General features: G+C 46.4%; 1 protein-coding gene across 1 annotated transcript; it reads left to right on the forward strand.

Annotated features, from left to right (window-relative positions):
• The first annotated feature begins 53 nt into the window (after positions 1-53).
• Positions 54-7,405, forward strand: RHOU (ras homolog family member U). The gene is made up of 3 exons (XM_053974299.1): positions 54-496; positions 1,292-1,350; positions 4,396-7,405. Exons 1-3 carry the CDS (start codon positions 172-174, stop codon positions 4,849-4,851), a joined length of 840 nt encoding a protein of 279 aa, XP_053830274.1. The 5' UTR covers positions 54-171; the 3' UTR covers positions 4,852-7,405.
• The last annotated feature ends 11,801 nt before the right edge of the window (positions 7,406-19,206 follow it).

The raw sequence follows: 19,206 nt of genomic DNA on the forward strand, positions 1-19,206 counted from the left end.
GCCCGGGAACCGCCAGTGCCGCTGGGGCTGGCTTCGCGGCGGTCGCGCCGCTCCTGCCGGCCCGCCGGGGCCCTGCACCGCTCGCCCGCCGCCGCGCCCCGCCGCCCCCCAGTCGGCGGCCCCGGGCAGCGCGCCGCCCCCCGGGCCGCGGGGATCTGCGTGGCCGCGCGGATGCCGCCGCAGCAGGAGGGCGAGGCGGGATACATCAGCAAGCCGGTGCCGCCGGGCGGCTGCGAGGTGCCGCCGGTGCCCCCGCGCAGGGTGCGCAGCGGGCGGGCGGCGGCGGCGCTGGGAGCGGCGCTGGGCGGCCGCTGCCGGGCGGCGGGGTCCGGGGCCGTGGCCGGAGCCGGGGCCGGAGTGGGGTCCGAGCCGCGGCGCAGCATCAAGTGCGTTCTGGTGGGCGACGGCGCGGTGGGGAAGACCAGCCTAGTGGTGAGCTACACCACGAACGGGTACCCCACCGAGTACATCCCCACCGCCTTCGACAACTTCTCCGGTAAGTGACCGGGGCGGCCGCGGGCACCGGGGCGGCGGGAGGAGGTTCTGCCGTCCTCGGGAGCGACGCGTCCCGCCGGTGCCGTTCCCGCGACCGTGGCTGCGCTGCGCGGTGGGGGTGCGATGTCCAGGTTCGGTGATTTCATTATGTATTTATGGGGAGCAGGACTCTACGAAGCAGCACCGAGCTTCTCAGGCTGCCATCGTAGCCAGCAGCACCGGCTGCTCTCCGGTGTAACGGAGCCAGGCTGGCAGCGGGTGTCATGCCCGGCCGCACGTCCAGAGCTGGGCTTTAATTGGAAACCCTCCGGTGGAGAGCTCAGCGCTGTCGGGGGCATCGGAAGCTCCTAAAGGGCAGGTTTAAATACTCGCCTTGTCTCGCCCTTACAAAGCGAGAAGTCCAGGGGTTTCTCTGCGGTTCAGCGGGGGCTTGTCGTGTCTCGGGCGTGCTGAATGTGTACGAGGAAATAAAGCTAAACCCCTCTAGCAGAAGAATATCCCAGACTGCCGGGCTCGCTCTCTGCGCTGCCTGCGGAGGACTTGTGCCGTCCCTGTCTAACTCATCTCTTATAGTAACATGAATCAGAAAGCCCTGAAGGGTTTACTTGTGTGCGCCCTTGTGTTAGCAACCGACTCCCTTCCAGCTCTGCTAAGTTGTTAAATCTAAAATAATTGAAGAAAAGGCTATTAGAGCTGAGGGATGGTAAATCTTCCTTTTTAAATTTTTTTTTTTAACGGAAAACATGTAAAGTTGAATTCACCGTAGTCCCCCCCCCCCCCCCTTTCTCTCCGAAAGCTGTTGTGTCTGTCGATGGGAAGCCGGTGAGACTTCAGCTCTGTGACACAGCTGGTCAGGTCAGTGGAGCCACTTACTTGATTTAAGTGACAGCGGGAGGGGAGAAGTCGTTGCTGTTGCGCAAAGTAGTCCTGCAAATGACTTCATGGATTTTAAAGTATTCCCAGTGTTTGATCATGTTATTATCTGCTGTCATTTTCACTGCTGCTTAACTCACTGCTTTGTGTGTCTGTTGAAGGGTGGGGGACGTACTGTTTCTCCATATAGGGGCTGGGTACAGGCTGCTGCTCTGCTGGGTACAGGCTGCAGCTCTGTTTAGCCTGCCTAGAAGGGCTGAACATATTGGGGATTCAACGGCCACCTGGTTTTCTCTTCGAGTGGTTGTCGCTGTCTTTATTTTTGCTTAATAACTGCAAGTTTAAGAATTTGGGTGTTTGGCCTATACACACGCAAAGCAACCACAGCTGTAGGTGTCCAGAGATAGAGACTGTGTTTTTCAAGGGACAGAAGCTGGAGGGAGAAAAAAGTACTATTGGGTGTTGTCCATGGAGGCTTCATATTCGCCATTCCCACCCATTTAGAAAGTGCTGCTTCTGCAAAGCTGAGGTTTGCAACCTGAAGAGATGAGGGTGGCTGATGCCTTTCATCTCCTACTTTGCCTGATACATAAAAAAAGCCCATGTCTTACTGCCTCAGATTTTCTGGAAGACCCAGGCTTGTACCACCCTGAGCAGTGTGCAACATTGCTTGGCAGGAGTCGAGGCTGGATAACCAAAAGTAGACAAAAATATTTTGCTGTCTTGCTGCATTTGAAGGCAGTGGGAGTTAGGGTCTTGTGCAGCTTTGTGGATCTAGGTCTATGCCTTCACCAAAACCACGCTGAAAAATCTCAGTGGTTTTAACATACAAACCTATTTAGATGAGTAATAACTGGGTGCCCTACTTAGGAATGGGGTTTTAAGGGCTACGCAGTAGTAGACAGCAGTGTGCCCTACAAATCAGAGCTAAAATCCTACAAACAGCTTTCTGCAGGTAGTGATATAAAGTCAAACAGCAGAACTGTCCCATGATTTTGTATGCTACTGAAGAGTTGGGGTGGTACTGCAACAATCTTGGCTATATGCATGTTCATATGCAGAGCATGACAGGTAAAATTGCCATTGGGTGACAGCCTATGGACATGCAGTGCCTGTGGAAATGCAGCTGCAAGCTGCAGGAGGGATGAACAGGTCCTGTCACCTCTTGCCTTCCCTGCCCTTAATGGTTAAGGTGTTTGCTCTGGTGGCCCAAGTGCGGCTGGAATGAGTAAAGTTACTGCCTTTAAAATGAAGGGGTTCTCTAAACTGACAAAAATTGTCCTGAGTAAAAGATTCCTGGCTGGATACTTTGATAAAACTGCTGCTGGGAGATGGCTGCTGAAATCTGGAGCTAAAAAAAGCACTCCAGGCAGCAGGGAAATTATGTTTCAGCATCACTAGTCCGAAGAGGTGTAGAATCCCTCCATGCCATGTACCTATCATTGAAATGGCAGGAGTTTACTTAGGATATAAAGGGAACTGTTTCATTTTAGTAAAAATCCTTCAGATCTACAGTTTGCTTCCAAACCTATTGAATTGAGCCCTTTTGAGGTTTCAAATGTAGCAAGGAGAGGCAATTACATGGCAGGGTGCCTTTCTGCAAACAGCCCTGTTGTTCAGAGCAGCATCTCTCAGTGAATGTGGAGTTTTTCTTGAGCTGAGTGGTGAGAGCCTGGTTTCTTCTGAGGCTCAATCTGAGAATCAAGAGACCTAATGAATCTTACTGTTTTGACTGGTGTTTTATAAATGTCTGTCTCTCTCAGAGATACTGCTGCAAACAATTCATCTGAGCAGAACAAGATTTCTGAGGCTTCCAGGGGGCTTTAAACTGCATATCCTGGGCTTCCAGAGGCTTTAAAGCAAAATTTCATTTCTCAAAAATTAACATGCAACTTGCAATTCATCAGTAAACTAAGAGATCTATTCAGCTTTATGTTTCTGTGCCTTTTCAATTCCAAGTATTTGATAACATGGTCCACTTTAATTAAATGTCACTGCCACTGAGGCAAATCCTACCAGTTCAGGCTGCTAGTGCTACCCTGGTTTTATCCTGCTGTCAGCATAAAAGCAGCCTGCCTGGAGTAGCCCTTGCTTCTAGCTGCATTATTCCCTGAGGATCAGCACACCTTTGTTACCATGAGGTGTTTGACTTTCTTGTGGCTGCATCCTGAAGCTGAAAAAGGGCCTTGCTTCACTAGAGCTTACACTAAAAGGGAAAAAAAAAAAAAAACAAACCCAGACGGGTATTGCTGGGAGGCCTGGGTATTGCTAGGAGGCCCGAGTGCAGTTTGTTTGATGTGGCATGGGTGGGAGGGAAAGGTAAAGCTCTTACTCTATGCCAATTGCATGTTAAGCCTGAACATTTTAAGTCATTATTGCTCCCATCAGATTTAAATCCCTGCACAATGGTAGGGAAATTATTCCCATATCCTGTAGGATGTTGCTAAGTAGTTACCAGTTTAAAAGCAGACTCCAGGAAAGGTATCCAGAAAGGTACACATGCTGCTGCATATCTGCTTTGCCCTTGCCCAGGTCTGTCAGCAGAACAGCTTTGAGGTACAGGTACTCACCTCAGAGCTGCTCACTGACTCACCCTGGAAGAGGTGGGTCTGGAGAAAGTGCTCTCTTCCTCTTCACTTCGTGCCTCTGTGTGCTGTAACCCGCTTCCCGCAGCTTTGCTTCTTTGCTGAAGTAGGGCAGAGGGCCTGTGTGCAAAGAGCAGAGGAAATATTTAAGCACTTGAAATAACCTGCAGCATTACTTGGAAAATCTCAGGTACACAGGGAAGCCACCACCTTTGTCCTGTGTGCCCGATGGTGGCAAGGTGCCCGCTGGCTGGCAGCCACGAGACCTCAGGCTGGGTACAGGTGGCTTCTGCTTGTGTCACACCTTGCTGAGTGGTCTGGGTGCTCATTTTGGGGTGTCTGTCAAGATGGCAGTGGCAGGTGGTCCTCAGCTTCCCCAAGGCTCAGGACAGGCTAGAGCTGCTTTTTCTGTGGAGTGCTAACACAGTTTTGTTCTGTGCAGGATGAATTTGACAAGCTCAGGCCTCTGTGCTACACCAACACCGACATCTTCTTGCTGTGCTTCAGTGTGGTGAGCCCTTCATCCTTCCAGAATGTGAGTGAGAAGTGGGTTCCTGAAATTCGCTGCCACTGCCCCAAGGCACCCATTATCCTGGTTGGGACACAGTCAGACCTCCGGGAGGATGTCAAAGTCCTCATCGAGCTGGACAAGTGCAAAGAAAAGCCAGTCTCAGAGGAGGCTGCAAAGCTCTGTGCTGAGGAAATAAAAGCCGCGTCCTACATCGAGTGCTCTGCTTTGACTCAGAAAAACCTCAAGGAGGTCTTTGATGCAGCCATCATGGCTGGTATTCAGTACTCAGATACCCAGCAGCAACCAAAGAAATCCAAATGTAGGACTCCAGACAAGGTGAAAAAACTCTCCAAATCCTGGTGGAAAAAATACTGCTGTTTTGTATAGGGGTTGCAAGGACCTGACTGGTGCTCTGAGGAAATCAATAGAGGCTATATTAGCTGAAATCTCAATTTGTGTCGTCTTGAGTGTATAGTGTAGATCTGTATGTATGTGTATATGTTGCTACTGGATAACTCAGTTGCCCTTTCGAGGATTGCAGAAGGATTCTTAGTTAAATAATTGCTGTATATCAGGTCTGGCACCCGGTTTTGTGACCAGAACTTCTCATTAAGGAAAAAAAGCACCATGTGTCTATGAGCATAGAAAGATTTGCCCAAAGGATTCAATTTCTTCTGTTGTAAGGTGTATGTGATGGGGCAGAGCACAACAGAGGCCTTCACTGCCAGGGCTTTGCAGGAGGAACACACAAGCAGCGGTGGAAGTGTAGAGCTCTGTACATGGACGATCAAAGGGAAAAATAACATTGTGCCTCCTAACTGACATTTGTAGCTTTAAAACCCCGCTCCTGCTCTCTTTGTGTCTTCCCAAGCCAGTGCTCTTAATGATCACTTTTAAAGGGCATGTAAGAGGTATAATATATAAGCAAATGCCATGGTTAAAAAGGTCATGGGTATACCTTCAGCTTGTGGTGAGGGAACCTAATCCCTTATGGAGTTGACATCTCATTTGTTACCTCCTGACTTTCAGAAAGTCCTTTTTGTCCTCCTTCCCCTGCCTTTCCCAGGAAGCCGAGTGGAAGCCCAAGAACCAAGCTTTTAACTCGCTACCTCGAGCAGTGGCGATTTCCTCTGTGTTTCTGCAGACATGACGACAGTTCATCTATTTCAGCTCAAAGGAATGTAAATACTGTTGTGTTGGGGTTTTAAATTTTTTTTTCTAAGCGATGTAACAAATACTGTTCAGCACCAAATACTGTGCAGCACCATATGAACCGCATCTGGTTTTAAATCTACAGCCAAGAATTTCAGGATGCCCACTTTACTTTTTAAGGCTGCTAAACAAATAACAAATCAGGCAAACTGAGATTTATAACAAACTGGATTCTAGAAACTGAGGCTGCTGCATCCTCTTCATGATGCTGTTTCCAACAAAGTTAATGTCTCCCTTTTAAGGCAACAGTCACTTGTGGTTGAATCTTGTCCAAGCTCATAGTTGTGAAATTGTCTGAGGCCATCCTCAAAATATAACCAATAATTCTTTTTTTTCCAGATCAGTCCAACAGATTAATTGAAATGTGCCTAAAATGTAGCTGAGGGATCAACATAGAGCTGAGTGTGACCTGTTCTCTGACTGAATCTGGTTCCTACTGAGTTCTAAGCCTAATTGCAGTTCTAGTGTGTTCAAGAGACACGAATGATAATGTGACTCTCTGCAAGGATCAGTATTTAAACCTGTTCTGCAGAGGACATTTAGTTTGTGCTGTCTGTCTGCCTTTTTATGGCCACAATTACTTTTTTTCCCTCCCCTAGATAGTTCAAGATCAAATTATACTTCTTTTTTTTTTCCTTTTGGCCCTAGCCTTGAAGTGACCTTTTCCTTATTCTTAAACTAAACTATAGTGACAGAAGGCCAGAACCTTTTCTCATCAGAAATGAATCAATGTCTGATACAAAGAACGGTGGGGGCTGTTTGAGTTGATAAAGCTGACCACAGTTTACCTCCTGGCCCATTAAGGAAAACGACACTATGTAAATGGATTCTGGGCTATTGGCATAGGCTCCACAGAACAGTATTTTTTCCTTCTCTGCAGAAGAATGAGTGCAGAATGGGTAATGTTCCATCACTGAAAACTTGAAAATGGGATGGAAATCTTTACCTAGGACCTAATTCAATAAAAATATGTTGGATTCTGCACTGGAAGAGCCTGGAAAAACAGTTTCCATAGCACAGAAGCTGGATGCATTTGACTTGGTTTCATCTGGTTAGTAATGGTTTAATATTTACTGGTCCTGAAGTTAACATCTGAGCCTTTATATTTCTTACTCAAATGCTTTGATGGGATTTCAGATATGCAGTCACGCCAACATCTTGGAGAAAAACAAAGGTAGATTTCTCCTAGGTGCTTTGCTTCTCTGTAAAAAGCAGTCTTGGTCGCTCAAAAATGTGGGTTTGAGGAGGAGACAGGCTTGAATCTGAGCAGCTTCCATTTACAAAAATAACAAAATTTCCTCTGCAAGATTATACTGCTTGGTATCATACTGAACTGGAAGCAGTAGGTTATACTTTATAAGCAGCCTGTTTCATATTCTGGAGTAGCATTACTTTTGAATGTAGCCAGCTGTGATTGTTTCTGAAGATGTGATTTATATACAACTTGTTATAGCCCTTTACTAGCTGTGTGTAAACTGAGGTCTAATAACTCTATAGATACTGCTCTACATGGAGCTACACAAGGTCTAGGTTTTAGAAATCTTACTTTTAAAATTACCAGTATTTTATGAGCGTAAATGAGGGGGAGATGCCTCTATGTAGTCTATAATCTGATGTGCCTTATTAAAAAAACTGTCTTCTGTTTTCTAGGTGTAGGCTATATTCCAAAAGAAATATTTCATGTGAGGATGATATAAATGAGGTATTTGGAAATAAATTTTGACCTGTGTATGTGTCTGCCTCTGCTGCCTGCTCGAGGAGGCTGGAGGGCAGTCCCTTGGCCATGCACTGTGCTAATATCCAACAAAATACTGAGATTGTGCTCCCAGCGCCCCAGCAAAAGACCTCTTCCCAGAAAATACAGCCTTTTCCCTGCACTGCCCCAGCTCCAGGGGGCTGGGCTGGGTGGGAAGGGTACAATGGCCAGCTTTCTGTCTCCCTGCCAGCACAGCATCTTGCTGTGGCCCTGTGAAGCATGGACAAGCTCATTGTGCCTGGCCCTGAAAGTGGGGTGAGTGGCAGGGAGCACAGCATAACTGGAGTGTTTTGCCTGCTGCATGTTGTGCCATATGTGTCCTGGGGGAGCCAGAGAGGATTTTTGGAAAAGCAGAGCCTGCTCCCTTTTGACACCATAGGTCTTGCCACTCCTTTCTGGGTCCTGTCCCTCATGCCAGGGCTGAGGCAAGTGAGGTTTGAGGTTGTTTGTGCCCAGAAGTTGGATGGCTGTGGCACAGAAGCCTTCCACTCTTCAGGGCCATTGTGTTAGCCAAGTGGGGAGCAGCATCTAGAGCTCCAGGCATTCCCACGGATCCAGTGTCCTGCTCCAAAACTGCTCCAGAGAGGGAGCTTTGCTCTGGACCAACCAAGGTTTGTAAACTGTCCCCATTGTGTGTGTTTTTCTGGGAGCAGGCATGCTGGGGGTGGCATACCAGGTTGCCCTCCCGTGCCACCTGTCCTTTGGGTTATAAGGCCAAGGCATTTTCAACTATGGGTATGCATACAACCTGCACGAAGTAGAGAAAGGAGATCAATGCACAGTTTCTCTTTCTCATGGTTGATTCCTCAGTGGAGCAAAGCCTTGGCTTCTCCTCTTTGTTAAGTGCCAGGCTGGGTACTGCTGGGAGGCTGGTTCACCTGGTCGTGCTTGCAGCACAGTGGCTGTGCCTGAGAGCCCAGCCTGCCAGCAGGCTCCTTTCTGGTGATATCTGGTGTTGAGTCACCAATGCCCTTGCTGGTGCCTTTAGAGAATCACTTCCATGGGGTTCCTGTGCTGCAGGGAGGGGAGTGAGGATGTGCTGGCTAGAGACCAAGTCACCCCACCTTTGCATGCTGACTTTGCAGGAAAAAGGGCTGTGCTAGCTTAGAGTCCAGAACATGCTGTTGCTAAATCCTGGCACAAAAATCCCTCTGCTACCTGTGGAGCATTGATTTTCTGCTGAAGTGGGCTGCTGTCTTGTGCATCCTGGCATCTAGACAAAGCTAAGGCAGTTCAGAAACTTTGTGCCTGGGTGTGCTGCTGTGATCAAAAGGCTCCCTCAGCTGCCCTTCAGTTATTGGATGGGCGAGCAGCTGAGGCTGATAAAGGCATACTGAAGTAAGCCCACTGTACTTAAGGCTTCCCAGAAATGCTGAAATAGCTGATGGTTTGTGATGGATGGAAGTTCCCAAGAGAGGACTTTGTTTTCTTTCATACAAAATTAAGCTGCTAGGAAAAATACAAATATTTTTTTGTTAATGGAGAAAAAAGTCACTTTTACCATTTCCCCCTCTGTGTTTAGTGGATTGGAGATACTTCTAGGGTATTACTGAAGGTTGACTAGAGCTGAGACACTGATAAATGTGACAGTTTGTCTTTACAAGGTGTCTGTAAGGACAAACTGTCACACCACACTTAATTTGCTTTTGATTTTCTTTCTGGACACCAGTTACTGACCACAAGGAGGGGTGCACTGCTGCAGGAAATGGGTTTTTTGTATGACCATATGACAGCAGGAGCTGATCTAATGTTGTCATATGTATTATGCTTAAACACTGAACCTTGCTGAAGCATGTGAATGCCCCTACAATTGAGCGACCTTTCTGAGCTCTAGTAATTGATGTGCTCAGGGGTTTGTACAGAAGAGATCTCAACTTCTGCCTTTAGTGTACCCTGGCATGCAGCAAGGTGAGGAGAGAGGAAAAACAACTACTTAGGAAAGAGTGAGACATTATAAACCTCAGGAGAACTGGCAAAGGGACTCTGGGGCAATGGGGAGTAATAGACACTACTTTTACCTACTTTAGTCATAAGCAGATTAAAAGCGCAATTAGAGTAATGCATGAGGAAATGAACAGCCCCAGGGAGGGCTGTTAGGTATTAAAATACAGCCCTTTCTTTGAGAAGTCCCAGAGATGGAAGCTGGAAGGAAAAATCACTGTACACAATAGGGAAAAATCACTCAGGATTTGCTTGGTTCTTACATTCTCTCATTAAGTATCTGTGCTGACTAGAGACAGGATGTGGGATGAGGTGGACCTCTGGCATCAATCAGCCTGACTGTCCCAGTCTATTTAATATTTTTGAAAGAGCAGGATGGGTTTCAGGCCAACAACAGGGCCCCAAGATCCACTAAGACCTCCTGAAGCCTTAGCTTCCCACATTGTGGCAGCCAGCATAAAGATATAATGGTTGAGGCTTGTTCATTACCCAGTTAGTGCAGTCCTCTATGTATAACCTGGGGAGCAAGCAGTTGTGTAATCCAATGAATTTTACCATCTGAGGCAGAGTATTCTTCAGCACTGCCAATTTATTTCTCCACAGTTTTAACAGGATGAATAGATCGGTGATGTGTACAAAAAAAGGCATAAAACCTCAGCTTGGAGCAGCTTTTTATTCAGCAAGGGAAATGTGTCTAGAGAAGGAAGCGTGAGGAGCAGCCCTGCTGATCTGCAAGGGACCATACCAATCTGAGGAGCTCTCCTGGCTGAAGGAGACCTGTGTTAGACTCTGATTCAGACTCTAGTGCTGAAGAGTGTCTCCAGGTATCCCTTGTTCCCTAGGTTTGTGCATTTTGGTTGGATCCTGATATTATTTGGAGGCAAAGGAGGAATCATTTCACCCAGGTCAGCAGAGTAGCAGACCTGTAAAACTTTACATAGCCTGAAAAAGACTCAGGCAGGGATCCCTGTTGAGCTTCTGCCACTGCAGGTACACTTATAACGACATTTCATCTCTGTGGCACTTTCCCCCTGGCTTCACTGGGAGGGAGGAATATTGATCCTCTCTCGCTGCTCAGACTTTTGCTGGTCTCTGTGTTCCCCTGGGATGAATCTCCCACATACCTATCTGATGTTTCTCACTCCTCATCCACAACTCATTCAGTTAACTCCAATTTTCTAAAGCCCTTCTCTCTGGGAGGGTAATTTTTGCAGCAGTGGCCAATTTGGGTTAATATAGATGGGATAAATATGACATGGAATAAAGCATGGTCCTTGTCCAGACAGCTGCTACTTTTCCTATCATGATGGAACATCCCTGGCCATGTGTGTGCCCCTGGGCTCTCTGTGGCCACCTGGCCTGTGTGCCTGGTCATAGAATCACTTAGACTGGAAAAGACCTTTAAGATCAAGTCTAACCATTAACCCAGCACTGCCACATCCACCACTAAACCATGTCCCTAAGTGCCACGTCTGCAAGTATTTTACATCACTCCGGGGATTGTGACTTCGCTACTTCCCTGGGCAGCCTGTTCCAGTGATGCCAACCCCTGAGATGCTTGTTAACAGTAGCAGAAAACAAGTTCCAAGTGAAAATCTGACTTTTATATTTGGTGTTTCCATTTTCAAGTTGCTGATGGAGTGAGAACTGCATGCATGGTGTCCTGCCATTTGTCCTGGCAGGCACTTGGTCTTCTGTGATTCAGCAGGGATAATAGCACCATAAAACAGCTGTACCATTTTCCTCTGCCACACTACACTTCCTAGTCTTACAGTAGAGGAACAAGATTTATCTGAGGGCAGTGATTGGACCATAGCCCCTCTCCATCACCCTTTCTTTCCACAGCCGCCCCTCCCCTGCATTCCCCTAGGCAGTTTTCTTTTTTATTTTTAAATCAAAATGTCATGTTGCCCAAATCCTGGTGCTCAGCATTTTTCTGCTGCCTGTGTCCCATTCTTCCATCTTTTGAGCTATGTCATGGCCTTTCCACAATTTAATTACAAGCTCAGCAGGTTAAGACTTCCCTGTTCCTCAGGGCTGAGAAAAACTTCTCCTTTTATTTTCTGCTCATTTTTACATAATCTTCTACAACCCACCTGGGTGAATCTGGGGATTTGCCTGGCAGCATGTTGTAGAGCAAAGACTGAAGAAAATTGGGTTGTGATAGTGAGGGGTAAAGTCCCTAAGTCTCTCCTGCTGCTCACTGTTGTGCTGGTGATAAGGCTGCTCCGAATGCAGGGGCAGCTATTGACTTCTTAGGGTGAGGGCGCCTGTATCTGCTGGGCTACAGGCAGAGCCCTGGCCATTTTCAAAGGGCTTTGAAGTACCCTCTGACAATCTCCTCTGGTAGATAAGAGACTGCAGGGAGAGGAAGGCATTCCTGGAAACAGCTTTAACAGCTCATATGTTTATCTAGGCTGGGTAACTCAGGAGCCCAAAACCTGGGCTGCAGACACCTCAGAAGATATGCAGGGATTTAAGCAGAAAATGCAAAGTGATGCCAAACCTCAGCGTTCCAAAGTTTAAATCAATCAATTTTTCTAGCATCTGACTCAAGCCTGCAATTGAATTAAGTATTCATGGGTACACATTTCCCTCATCTTTTCAGTATCTGCATGGAGCTGTTACTCATGGATTTGCCTTCTCCCTCACAGATGTGGCTGTTGCTGCTCATGTGGTTGCCCAGGACAGCCAGCCCCAGAGGTCCCACACCTCTGGGTGCAGAGAAGTATTATGTAAAAATGTATTTGCTTTTATTTGTTTTAAACAGAGCTCCCGTTCATTCCATCACCTCATCTCTAGCTCCAGCATTGTAGGAGGTGGTGAAGAGCAGTTTATAAGTAAACAGGTGGCCAGATCACCAGGAAAATCTCACAGTGACTTGAAAGACTGCTTTCTCTGTTTTGTAAACCACCACTGTGTTTGCTTTTTTCCTCCTCAGCTGAAGAGTCACAGTTTCTATATAATGTCCCCTCATAGAAGAGTTTCTCCATCCTCTCAATCATTTTGTCTGCTGTCTCTTTGGGTCTACCCTAGCCCCACCATCCAAATCCTGAAGGGCAGAGAGCAGAGCTGCAGGCAAAGTCTATAATCCCATGTTTCGTTCTTCAGCACTCTTCCTGGTACTTCCCAATATTTTACTGGTGGTGTTTCAACAAGTTTTGGTGTTGAACCTTATCCAAAATTTTCTGGAAATCAAGCCATCCTCTCCCTGAGACCCCCCCTTATCCCCAAAAATGCCTTTATCCCATAGAATAGGAGCAGCTTTTCAGAAGCATTTCCCTTCAGAGAAGACAGACTGGCACTTTCCCAACAGACCATATTGTCCATGTGGTCCATTATGTTACTCTTTATTGTAGTATCTACCCTCTGTGTGAACATATGGGAAATAGTCTGTTGTGAGAGTGCTACCAGCAAGGAGAAATTGCCCAGGGGTGCTTCTGATCCAGAATTTTAATGTATCTGTGATCTTGACAAATATGAAAGTCAAATGACTGCTTTCTGCATCATCCCCTCCATCAAGAGGACACAGATATTGAAAATTTCGTACTGCACCACAGTACTATGAGGCTCCAGTACCCTTGGCCAAGATTTTCAGGTATGACAAAAGTCTTTGCCACTTTGATGGGTAGCTCACCAGGGATTGTTCAATAGTTTCACTGATCACTGATCACTGACCCTGTGGAAATCAAGTCTCTTTATCATTATTTCAAGTCTGATTGCATTAATCTCCAGTTGCATTTTGCCTCTAAGAGGCCACAATTTTTTTGTGGTGCCTGAGGTGGGAGGCAGAGCAGCAGTGCAAAATAATGTTCTCCTGCTGAAGTTCTTTAAGAAAGCGGTCTTCATGTCCTTCTTCAAAGTATAAATTAAAGTTGTTTTGACTCATTGGACAAATATTTTGTGCAGGATGTGTCATTTGACCAGTTAAAATGGATGTTCATTACATTTTGTAAAAGTTACATTGAAAATGTTCCCATCATCAATTTGGCACTTGTGCAAATACGACATTTGTGTTGGGAAGCCAGAGAGCAGATTTGGCCTAGTAATTTCAAAAAATTCCCAATTTTCTGGGAGATTGTGATCTCAGATTTTCAGCAATACACAACTGCTGTTGCTTGACTTCAGGCAATGGGGACAGTTGATATACTGTTGCTCTAGGCCAGGAAACAATGGAGAATGATATTATAGCTGCTGCCTTTAGCAGGAAAATGCAAAAGAAGCAAGTTGGATTCTAACCTGATTTTTAAAGAGGTCTTCCCCTTTTTGCACTGGGAGCTTAGTGTCAGGACACAGACAGCAGCCTAGGAATGTTATCAGGCATTTTACCTTTGTGAATCTAGAGAAGCAACTGTTACATTCAACACTTTTGGGAGCAAAACCATCAAAATACTGATGAGAAATAACAGACAGGAGGCAGTTGGCAAGTCTGATGATCGAAGGATGCCTTGATAAGCACCGTTATTGTTAGGGATCCTAGGCCAGGATTTCTGCTCTAGGCCAGATTTTTGGAGTTCTTCATCTGAAGGGTCAGCTATAGCAGTCACTAAACCCCTTTAAAGTGCCACAAATCCATCCTATTTGAAACCAGGTGGTTCTGACTGGAGGCCGCATTTGCTGGTAAAGTTATGTGGCGTGAGCCAGGAATGGCTGACCAGAAAGCAGCCCCAGATCCTCATTGATCTACTACAGTTCAAAGTGAATCCACCCAGCAGCTTTCTTTTGGGTCCTTTGTGTCACTTTTCTGTACAGCTGGGGTCTTTACATTCATGAGGCTTGAAATGTTGACCTATGCTTTGGATGTACCACAGAGGAGAGAGTGGTGGAAGAAATGGAAGTGGCACTGAGCATGGTCTGGGCTGCAACCAAGCAGTGCCCTGGGACTGCTGGGGCTCTTCACAGTCCTGACATTTCTGTAATGAACAGGATAAAAAGGTGTTTGAGGCTAGGAAGTGCTAGATCCTAGGGTCCTGGTTTAATACTAGCCTCATTTGCTCTGTAGTCCAACCTATTGGTGTCAGAGGTGTGTTTCCACTGTAGAACAGCAGTTGCTGCACAGGTTCCTATTCATTTTTCCCTAACATTCTGTATTTCTCATGCAGGCACTTCTGTTTCTGATGATTAGGAATAAAGGTGACAAAAATATAACACATTCTGGTGTTTACAAACATCTTTGTCTCCCTAGGTTGACCAGAATGGAGATACTCGGGACATATTATCCATAATGGAAAGGCTTGGCATTGCTCCTTTCCCCCCCATTTCTCTTTTCCTATTCTGGATGGTGGTTTCATTCCCAAAAGCAATAATCCAGACTGATAATTTCTCTGGATGCTGCAACTAGGCTGGAACTTCTGTTTCAAAGACTGTTCCATTGCCTCCCGCAGGTCTCCATAGCTGAAACAGTCGCCTCTCAAAAGTGAACACTTGAGTGGGAAAATGTATGATAAATGGAATGGCTCATTTAGAAAAGGAGATAATCTCCTTTGTTTGCACTACCACATGTTAACGGGTGAAGCATCTGCGAGGTTTGCTCAATAAAGCTGGTGCTGAATTTGTCTCCATTGTGTTGCATCCCGGAGTTTGGGTTTAGATTAGGGTTTTTAATTTATGTTAAAGTAAGTCAAGTTCTGTAATCCCGCGTTTCCCCCGCGTTGTTCCCGCCCGCGGTTTCTGGCCCCCTGCTGCCGGATCTTACCCCTATGCCGCTCCTGTAACCACCCTGCCGTCCGGCCCCGGGACGGCAGTGCTGGCTGCCCCGAGCCACACGGTCCCGCTCAGCCCGTGGCTCGGCGCCCGCCCCTGCGGGGTTCTCTGGTTGGTCACGGTTGCTGGCGTCACCGCCACGGCAGCCGCCCCTATTGGGCGGCAGGCCGTGGATCCTCTCGCCCCGCCCCTCCATAAAGCCCTATCCCGCCGGCAGTTAGGCGCCATTTTCTCCCATGCGAGTGCCGGGAGCGGTCGCGTCTTTCCATCGAACCGCGCCACATGACCAATAAACCGTTCCTGCCAAGCACGGAGTAAATGGACAAATTCCTTCCTCTTTGCCGGGTCCCTAGCGCACAGTAACAGCGGTTGGCCAGCCCACGCACCCGAGACACGGAGCCCTGTCCGGGAACCCGCGGCAGCAAACCCCGGTAGCACGTGGAAGCTACGCCACAGCCGGGCTCCCAAGAGCCGCGTGCAGCCGGGGAGAGCAAAAACCCACGCCGCACATTGCCTAGAAAATCCTCTTTAATCTTGTGAAATGCTATCTCTGTAATAAGATGTATATCATGACCTGCATCATTTTGCTTTTCCCCCTCTTTTGTCTTGATCCGATGTGGTGCCAATTTGCAAATATTTATCAGGATTAAAGCTGCAATACACAGCTTTAATCACAGGGAAAATATTATTATTGTGTGAGGGGGAGAAGTATCATGTAATGTAAAGAGAAAAAGAAGAGACAGAATTCATTGAATAAATATGCTTCCAGATACTTTTTACTCAACACTTAAAGTCTTTTGGTTTTACTTCTCCTGCAGCAAGCTTTGCACCCAGGCAATTCATGCCTCCACCTTTTTATAACTGTTAATAAAAATTAGATGTTGTTTGGTCCTTTTGGGCTGCATTTTGACACAAATAAAGACCTGATTTATCTCTGATCCATTTGGCTGTGCTTAGAGGTGGGATTTCTAAGCTCTTTCTGGATAGCTTAGAAAGGCCTTAGCTTTGTGTGCTTTTCTGAGCAGGCAGATGAGGCTGCTTATGTGAAGAGGAGAGTTTAGGTGAAACGAAGAGGGAGAGAGATGGGATTTTCCCTTTGTAGTTTGGTGCTTTGGCCTGCCGACTCAGGTCCCAGATCTGCTCCTGGTTACGCACTGTGTAACTCTAAAATAACTTGATTTACAACAGTCCGCTCTGGATTTAACTTAGTGTAATTGATGGCAGAGTCTGGTCCTTATTATTCATTCTGCACCCAGACAGTTTAAAGGGTCAGGGAAAATATCTGAGGAACAGAACTGCCTTTGATCTTTGGTTTAATATTTCTGCTATGTTTTACATATACAAGGAGCTATCATGGTCTTTTGATAAGAATTGTTCAGCAAGGAGAGATGTGAAGTAGACCTGTGGTTGTGAGGAAGCTCTGGAGTGACTGAAGTGTAAGTAGAAATAGGTGAAAGAAGAAGATGGATTTCTCCTGCTGTTATTCCCACTAATAAGGCTATGTACAGGTAAAGGAAAGAAAAAAGGTTAGTGAGTACACAACCTCTTTTTTAGATATTTTCATTTGAAATTGTTGGTCTGCAGTGACACAGAAAATGACATTGTGAACATCAAAACTGTCACTGTAATACATAGTGGGGTGGTTGCACCCAAGAATTCACATTTGCCAGCATATACCTACACCTGCAATATACAGTCATTATTCTAAGTACAGTGGAGGGGGGGAAAAAAAGACATTTCAGTTTACTGTTTGCACATGCTAACTTTTGTGACATCGGTGGTAATATTTAATTTCCTCACTGTCCCAGAATGTAACAGGAAGTGTCAAGAAGGTTACAGAAAGGTGATACACATATCTGCAACATCTGTTCCAGATATTCACCAGGGCCCAGCTAATAAGTTGTATTTGAAGCTATCTGAGCATAACTAGCTTTTCTTCTTTGCTTTGCAACTCACCTGTAGCAAAACAATGGGTGGAGACTCAAGAGGTGTTTTTCAACACCTCATGAGAAGCTATGCAGCATGGCTTCCCCGAGGTGCCAGCAGCTCAAGTTTTCCTTTGGATCCTCTTCAAATCAAGTTATCAGCCAAGCAGACCAACCAGTGGTCAGAGGGTCAAGATTAACCCTTAGGGACTGTTTTAACAGGCTTCAAGATATTCCCATTATCCAGCAAGCCTCCAGGCCAGGAAGACTGTGGTGGCCACTATGTGTTTTGAGGCATCAAAGAGGAATGAAAACCTCTGTTAGGATTTCATTCTTCAACTCTGTTACACTTGTGTGCAGATTTTGCAAATAACTTTGTAATGGTCCAAGGTCTCAGCTCTTGACCAGCAAGGTGGGAGCAAACATGAGGTGGGAAGGAAAACAGCACATAAGCACAGAGCCTGCTATAGGGAGAGAAAGCCTTAGGCAGTGAAAGGGGTGGGCTTGGGCTTCAGAAGTGTTTTACTTTTAAATCCCTATCCCTGGTTAGAGAAAACTCATTACCACTTTATGTTGAGATATCTGTGAGGGACCTGCCTGCAAAATTATAGTGTCTAGGAAAAACAATGACATGAGCATACATTTTCAGCTAATTCCTTATATTGATCAGAAAAGGAGGCTGTCTTTAAAAGCTCTTCCACTCTTTCAGCTGAATACATACCAGGAATGAAGAGCTCTTCAGTTGTGTATTGACATTTTTATCCGTATAAAGCACTGCTGCTCCATAAAAAAATCCATGTATCTGGTGTGTGTGTGCAAATTTTATCTGCTTCTTTTGCATATTATTTCCATGACTTATTGATATTTGGAAATTTGGCTATTTTTGGCTTCACACAGGGAATGAATTATACTTTTGCCATTCTGACTTGCAAAATTCTTGCCAGATAATTTTCGTGTAAGATTATGGGACTAAGCAAACCTATGAAAAGCCAAACACTGCTTACCACCTCCCCCCCCCCCATAATGAGGGACAGGCAATCAGAGGACAATTAATGTCCTCAAGAAGGTTTATGCATTTTGGCTTGCATCCAAGCACAAACATGATAATGGCTGGAAAAAAAACACATTTGTCCACAGCCTGTGCCAACTTGTAGCTTGAAGTCCATGAATTGTTCCATATGTGACAAACTGATAGGACAACCCCACAGACAGACCCATGGGTCTCTGCTCAGGGAGTGCTGGGTGAGCAGCAGCAGTCCCTCTGGGTGAGTGAGATGCCTGCAGCCCTGCTTGTCCTGCAAAAAGACCCCCATCCTGCTCCATCCTATTCAGGAGAGGCTATCAGCAACATGTCCCAAGCCCAAAATTGCCTGGATCCCTGGGTTACAGCTGCACAGAGGACACCTACGAGTTCTAAGCTCCCTGCTCCAGGTGCTGCCCCAGCTACACCCAGGCCCTGCAGCACTAAGTGGTCCAGGAATCCCCAGGGTGTGCTGCACACACCCTGCCCACACAGGCCAGGAGAAAAGGAGGGCATTGCCTCACCTGAAAATACCTGAAATACCTGTAGACCACAGGTGCTCCCTCACTACAGGCTTACCCAGCACCCCCAAGGACCTTCCTTCCCTATACTCCAGCTTTTCCTCTCTGCCTCCTCACTCCTGGTCCTGCCTAACCTTGGCAGGGCAAGGGTTCACCCTGTCCTTCCCTCCCAGGGAATGCATGTTCTCTCTTGGACTGTGCAAGGGTTTGGGTTTGGATTGAAACTTTGCCTTGTGGGGCCATTCCTACAGTTTTGGAGTGGGTTTTCCTTTCCAAGAATATGCTCTCCAGTACAAGCACAGTGAAGAAACTTCCTCTTGTAACTAGTCCTTGAGTTTTAGAAAAAAAATACAGCTTTTCTTTGAAAAAGGCTGGTTTCATTTGATAAGTTTTTAGTTTTAAACACAAAGGCCAATGTGGGTTTTATGTCAGCTCTAAGAAACCTTCATTTACCCTTTAAAGAGCTTTCATTTACCTTCTAAAAACCTGCCCTGTAGTTGAACCTGGAGGGCTGAGCAGGATTCCTCTCTCAGAATTCCAAAAAACATTCTTCCATGTTTCTCACAGGGATTTTGAAAACCACCTGAAGAAGGATCACAGGCTCCAATAAATGCATTTATATAGAATACCATGGCCTGACACTCTGCCCACAACACAGACGTG

Source organism: Vidua macroura, chromosome 3 (assembly GCF_024509145.1).
Source record: "Vidua macroura isolate BioBank_ID:100142 chromosome 3, ASM2450914v1, whole genome shotgun sequence".
In the NCBI taxonomy this organism is placed as follows: Eukaryota; Metazoa; Chordata; class Aves; order Passeriformes; family Viduidae; genus Vidua; species Vidua macroura.

Coding starts and splice junctions, on each gene's coding strand:
- RHOU (XM_053974299.1), top strand. CDS start 172: ATGCCGCCGCAGCAGGAGGGCGAGGCGGGATACATCAGCAAGCCGGTG. Junction 497..1,291: donor CGCCTTCGACAACTTCTCCG/GTAAGTGACCGG, acceptor TCTCTCCGAAAG/CTGTTGTGTCTGTCGATGGG. Junction 1,351..4,395: donor TCTGTGACACAGCTGGTCAG/GTCAGTGGAGCC, acceptor TGTTCTGTGCAG/GATGAATTTGACAAGCTCAG.